Source organism: Camelina sativa, chromosome 11, assembly GCF_000633955.1.
Source record: "Camelina sativa cultivar DH55 chromosome 11, Cs, whole genome shotgun sequence".
Taxonomy (NCBI): Eukaryota; Viridiplantae; Streptophyta; class Magnoliopsida; order Brassicales; family Brassicaceae; genus Camelina; species Camelina sativa.
In genome coordinates this window covers 37,804,567-37,811,419 of record NC_025695.1, presented here as the reverse complement: position 1 = coordinate 37,811,419, position 6,853 = coordinate 37,804,567, and the positions used below count along the sequence as shown (strand labels likewise).

General features: G+C 40.3%; 1 protein-coding gene across 1 annotated transcript; it reads right to left on the bottom strand.

The window, feature by feature from the left end:
- On the bottom strand, positions 3,926-5,252 carry LOC104728735. The gene is made up of 2 exons (XM_010447678.1): positions 4,450-5,252; positions 3,926-4,382 (listed from the first exon to the last, which is right to left on the bottom strand). Exons 1-2 carry the CDS (start codon positions 5,250-5,252, stop codon positions 3,926-3,928), a joined length of 1,260 nt encoding a protein of 419 aa, XP_010445980.1.

Sequence of the window (6,853 nt, the reverse complement as noted above, 5' to 3'; positions counted from 1 at the left end):
ATCTTTGAAAATACAAAACAAAAAATGATTTTTAAAACGGAAAGGTATATATTTGTTATAGTTTTATAAAAAAAAATCTACTACACATAAAATTTTGGTGGTATAGTTTTATTATATTAGTTTTGGTATATTTTCTATATTAACAAAATTAGTTACTAGATATACCACAAATTTTATTTGTCACAAAATTTTTAATTTTTTTTGGTACATAATTTTCTTATATTTTTTTGTCATATAACTTTATGTTGTTACATTCTGTTTTTGTAAATTATACAAATCATTTAATTTTTATTTATTTATTTATAATAAAAATATAAAACCAAAAACAAATATTATTTTTAGAAAAAAACACTGGTCAACACTGGTCAATGCCAGTCAACATTGGTCAATGCCGAATTCCGGTCAAAATTTAATGTTTATGGTTTTGTACACATAATCTATGTTTGTTTATGGATGTCCTTATGTGATGACAATAGTTCATATAGTTAATAGAACATTTATATTGTTTGATTGTGTGGCTATGTGTTGACGTGTAATTCAGATAGCTGACAATCATTTTTCCTTATTATTATATGTATATACTAGATGTTTTTGATAAAATAACTAAATATTACTCTTTCTGTTGTTTTATTTGCTTCTGATGAGAAATAATAACATTGCCTCGTCTGCCCACGACCTTGTTCGCGTGGTTTGTTCCCATGCTATGCATCTAACCATATGTAAATAATTGAACTCTTTAATGATCAAGAAAAACTGCAAAAACAAAAAAAAACTGTGCATCTGTAATAATGTAGGCTAAATGAATACATTAGATGTAAGGTTTACAATATATATAGTAGATACAAGAGGATACCTAGGTATTACATAACTACAAAATTACAAATAGATCCTTAATTTACATAGCTCTTACACGCTCCCGCAAGATGGAGAGAGTTGTCGGACTCCAATCTTGTTATTAAGCAGATGAAAGCGCGGACGTGGGAGCGGTTTGGTAAGTGCATCAGCGAGTTGGTCATTAGTGGCGATATGAGCAACACGGAGAGCGTCACTCTGAATTGTGTCGTGAACAAAGTGATAATCAAGAGCGATATGCTTCATTCGTGAGTGGAAGACCGGATTAGCGCAGAGATAAGTGACACCCATGTTATCACAATAAATGACCGGAGGAGAAGGCAACCGTATTCCAAGCTCCGTAAAAAGGTTACATACCCATCGGAGCTCCGCTGCGGTGTTGGCAACTGCGCGATATTCAGCTTCTGTGGAGAAACGGGTGACACTGCGTTGCTTCTTCGAGGACCAGGAGATAGGATGGCCGCCGAGGTATAGAATGTAACCGTTGGTGGAGACGTAGTCATCGATATCACCAGCCCAATCGGCATCGGAGAAGGCATGAAGTGATAAGGGTGTACCTGGTCAGAGGAGTAGGCCATGTGATGGTGTGCCAGCAAGATATCGCAAGATGCGTTTGACAGCTTGCCAATGGAGATCCGTTGGGCGATGCATAAATTGAGACAAACGATTCACAACACAAGCAATATCTGGACGAGTGAACGAGAGGTACTGAAGGCTACCAACAACCATCTGATATTCGGTTGGACTAGCAAGAGGGGAGCTGGAGGAGAGATTTAACTTTGGAGTCGGCAACATTGGAGTGGCAATGGGTTTAGCGGCGAGCATCTTAGTTTTGGTGAGAAGATCAATGATATATTTCCATTGCATGAGGTGAAGACCAGCAGGAGTTCGAATGACCTCTACTCCGAGGAAGTAACTGAGGTGTCCCAAGTCTTTGAGTGAGAAGTGGTTGCTAAGTAAAGAGATCATCTTGTGGACGATGGAGGAGTTACTTCCAATGAGTAAAATATCATCAACATAAACAAGTATGTAGGTGATATCACGACCTTCTAGATGCACAAAGAGCGACGTATATGCAAGAGAATTAACAAAGCCAATATTGAGAAGATAACGACGGATTTCATGGTACCACGCGCGAGATGCTTGTTTTAACCCGTAGAGGGCCTTCTTAAGCTTGCAAACATGGTGTGGACGATCAGGATCAACAAAGCCAGGAGGCTGGACAACATAAAGCTCGTCCATCAAGGTACCTTGTAGGAAGGCATTATTGACGTCAAGTTGACGTATGTCCCACGTACGGTTGATAGCAACTTCAAGAACCGTGTGAACTGTGGTTGTTTTGATGACCGGACTGAATGTGTCGGAGTAATCAAGCCCACGTTGCTGATGAAAACCTTTGGCGACGAACCGCGCCTTATAACGATCGATAGAGCCATCAGGATGATACTTGGTTGTGAAAACCCAGTGAGAGCCAACTACGTTTTGGTTAGGAGCAGATGGTACCAAATCCCAAGTATCATAACGTTTGAGTGCACTTACTTTTTCACACATTGCTGGTCGGAACCTGGGATCGCGGAGAGCCTGTGTTGCGGTCGTCGGTTCTGGCGAAATGAGCCGTTATGGCGGCGAGAGTGAGTTTCTTGTTCGGTTTTGTGATGTTATTTTTGGCTCTTGTTCTTATGGGATGTTGGTTTTGGGATTGTTGGGGATGAGCGAGTGGGATTTGATTTTGAGGAGGTGAAGGATTTTGAGGAGGAGAGGGTGACGGATACGAAGACGTGGTAGTCGTTGGAGAGGGAGACACGGTGGGAGAGGATAGATTTGTGGGATCAGAAGACGGGTGATGGAGTGGTGAAGATGGGCTTGTTGTAGTTAGGCCTGGATTATTTGGATTGATAGGAGATTTTTGTAATGGGCTTGGTTGGATATTAGGGCCCAAAGGAGTTGCATGTAAGGGTGAAGAATCACATACCTGAGTATGTCGGGGCGCGGAGGATGAAGGCGGAGTGAGATGGTCTGATGGTGAGGATCCAAGCGTGGGAGTCCAGGCGGCGAGGGTAAGAGTGGCCGATGATCAATCGGAATGACGGTGGCGGGGGACACCGGCTGGGGAAGTGATTTCTCCGGTATTGGTGATTGTGCAGCCGATTTTACGGCAAATGGGAAGCTTGCTTCATCGAACGTGACATGGCAGGAGCTGTAGATCCGACCAGTTGAAGGATCCAGGCATAAATATGCACTTTGATGAAATGAATATCCAATGAAAACACATTGTAAAGAGCGGTCAGCAAGTTTATGCTTGGCAAAAGGACGAAGCCACTAGAAAACACGTACAGCCAAAAATTCGCAGCTTATGGTAGTTTGGAGGTTTGCCGAAGAGTCGTTGAAACAGAGAGATAGATTGGAGTAGCAGACTCGGCATACGGTTAATGAGGTAGACAGCAACAATAAAAGCATACGTCCAGAAAGTTTTGGGCATTGAAGCATGACCAAGGAGAGTGAGACCGGTTTCGACAACATGGCGATGCTTTCGTTCGGAAATACCATCGTGTTCCGGAGTATGTGGCGGTGATGTGAGATGAGCAACCCCACGAGATGACAAGAAGGGACGTAATGCTATGAACTCTCCACCGTTATCGGAATAAAGAGTGCCAATCTTGCATTGGAAATTATTCTCTACCAAGGCGGCGAACGCAATGAAAGTGTCACGGACCTGCGATTTGTGTTTGAGCGGATACAACCAGGTGTAGCGGGTGTGGTGGTCAACCAAGATGAGGTAATATTTGTAATTATCAATGGAGACAATGGGTGAGGTCCACACATCAGAGTAAATCTATTGGAGGGGGTGATTGGAAGTGATAGAGTTTGAATAAAAAGGTTGCTTATGGCTTTTATTGATATGACAGTCAGAGCAAGACAAAGGTTTTTGCAAGGACTGCGAAACAGGAAGAGAATGTTGAGATACAACAGCTTTGAAAACGGGTAGAGAGGGGTGACCCAATCGAGAGTGCCAAGAAGAGAGAGTCGTCTTTGGTGTCGGCGATGCAAACATCGAGGCTGGAGGATTGATGGGCTACTCATACAACTCGTTTCTAGTCTTGCCTTGGAGTAACTGGACCCCCGTGCTGAGATCCTCCACTTGAAAATGAGCAGGAGAGAATTTGACAGAGACTTGATTAGAGTTGCACAAACGATAAACAGAAATCAAGTTCTTGTGGACATTCGGAACAAACAACACATCGTTTAAATGTAAAGGTTTAGAGGAGGTGGAGGGTGAAGTGGAACCAGTTTGAGAGATGGGAAGAGTGGAGCCATCAGCGATCATAACTTCATCACCACCAAGATACGGTTGATGGAGTGCCAAGTTATTGAGGTCGCTTGTTAAATGGTGTGTAGCACCGCTGTCAAGGACCCAATGATTAGAACTGTGGGGATGAGCGGTGACCATGTTTGCACACGGCTGCCATGGGACGTTCTGTTGGTAAGACACCGGAGGTCCTTGAAGTTGCAGCTGAGAACACCGTCGATCACTGTGACCATGGACGCCACAAAATTGACAGCGACCGTTGCAAGGACAGGGAGATCGTTGATCGTTACGCGAAGAGGATTGTTGCTGTTGCCAAGGCTAGTTGGAGCGATTGTTGGAGTTGTTGCCACGGTTTGTAGAGTTTGTTACCACAGTTGTTGTTGTGTTTGTTATAACTTGCAACGTTTGCCGTGATGGGAAGAGCGGGAGCAGAAGCAGCAATAGTTAGAAGCTTTACTTCATAAAGAAGTAACTTCTCGTGAACTTCAGCAAGAGAAGGCGTCGTATCACGGCCTTCGATCTGTGTGACCACCGGTTGATAATCATCGGGGAGGCCCTTGAGGATTGTCATGAGTTGATCCTCGAGCTCAACAACCTTGCCAAGGAGCGCAAGTTTGTCGTAGAGAGTGACAAGACCTTGAAAGTAGTCATCAATAGAATGACTACCTTTCGTCCACTGTGTCACTTGATGCTGCAATTGGAGAATATGACCACGAATAGATTTAGCATAAGTAGTGTGGAGAGTAGACCAGATCTCCCTCGATGTTTCAGCACGGGACACAATCGGCTGGACAGAGGTTGAGATGGCGCCAAGGAGAGCACTGTAGACAAGTCGATCTTGTCGTCTCCAGAGCGTGTAGGCAGGATTCACCGTGGTAGCCTCAGCTATAGTGACCGTCAGGGTTGGTACTGTGACAGTGTCGTTGAGATAGTTGGCGAGATCATACCCGTCAAACAAAGCGTGGATCTGACGACTCCACATAAGAAAGTTGGAAGCAGTGAGTTTTGTGACATTGGAAGTGTTAACGTGAAAGAGGCTGCCGTTATTAGAAACAGCAACGGTATCAGCAGATGAGACGTTGGAGGATGACATCGTGCGAAAAAAAGAGATGAGAAAACGGAGGCAAAAGAGTAAAAGAGAAAAAAAAAATTAAGATTCTTCTTAGATATCGATATGCTCTGATACCATATAATAATGTAGGCTGAATGAATACATTAAATGTAAGGTTTACTAGATACAAGAGAAACCTAGATATTACATAACTACAGAATTACAATTAGATCCTTAATTTACATAGCTCTTACCGCATCATTTGCTTTTAACACGTTTTCGATTACTATTCATGATTAAAAATGCAATTGGAGGATTTTATTTTCAACTCCGTAATACATCTTTCAACTACAATACGGTCATGAATGGGTTCATGTCTAAATAGTCTTACATGCCACCAAACCTTAAATTTTTATGTCATCTTTCAATATTTAAAGAAATTTTTTAATTACAAAACATTGATAGGATTCCCCACCCTCCCTCAGGCCTCAAGGCCCCAGATTGTTTTGTATAAAAATGTTTTATGAGTATAATCAATAATATATACTGTTAGTATGTTTAATAAGGAATTATATAATAATTTATATATATAACAAAACAAAATTGAAGTAGTTTGTTAGCTGTATTATGTCATGAAAAGAGTGAGTGAAGATTTTTATTTTGAACATCGAGTGAGTTATGATTTAATGTTAATTTTCTAAAAGAAAATTTCGTTTTAAACAAAAAAATGAATTAACATTTTTTTGTTTTTTAACCAGCGTTAGGGATTATGCGGATGTAGTGGCGGCGGTGGGGGACAAGTCCAAGCATGGACATGACTGGAGGCTACGGTAGGTGGTTTCAACAAACACCATACAGTTAACGACAAATGAGTCTTAACGTTGGAAAAAATTAACAGGTTTAATTGATGTAGTATTTATTAGTTATGATTTTCTGAAATAAATTGAGGAAACACAATATATGTATTGTACTAATAAATAAAAATAATAGATGATCTATTGTAGATCTATCGAACATATATAGTCTGACTACCAAGTTTTTTTTTTCTTTGGTTAAAGTCGATCTATTGTAAAAGTATACTATTGAGAAAAAAAAATTGTAGTGAATTCCATATTTCTAAGTTACGATGAAATTATAATAAGAGGTTGTGCGGTTCAAAGGAATCATCATCACTGGTAATGCTTTATGTAAAAATATCGACAAATGTTATCACTGAGAAAACGTAAAAATAATGTTGAAGAAAGGAAAAACAAACTGACACTTTAAAAAAAGGAAAATAAATTATTAAATATTTTTCAACAGTTTCTTTTTTCGTTTGAGATATCTCATTTTTGCCCAACTAGATTGTTTTATCTTTATCTTATTTTTTATGTTCATGACAAGAGACTCTTATCCTTTGTCATCAATTTTCGCCTAAAACTTCTCTATAAATACCTCGTTCGCTTTCCTATCACATGAAAACTAAAAAACACAAACATCACACACACATATAGTTTTACAAAACACACAAACACAAACACACAGATATATCAAAATGTCTTGTAATAATAATAAAGCATTTTTAGTCGGCAACAAAGTCGTCGTTATACTTGTATTCCTCTTATGCTTGGTTCACTCGTCAGAGTCACTTCGACCACTCTTTG

Excerpts from the sequence above, each read along its gene's own strand:
- LOC104728735 (XM_010447678.1), bottom strand. The coding sequence starts at position 5,252 with ATGTCATCCTCCAACGTCTCATCTGCTGATACCGTTGCTGTTTCTAAT. Across the intron at positions 4,383-4,449 it reads ACAGCAACAATCCTCTTCGC|TGATCGACGGTGTTCTCAGC; the intron begins GTAACGATCAAC and ends CCATGGTCACAG.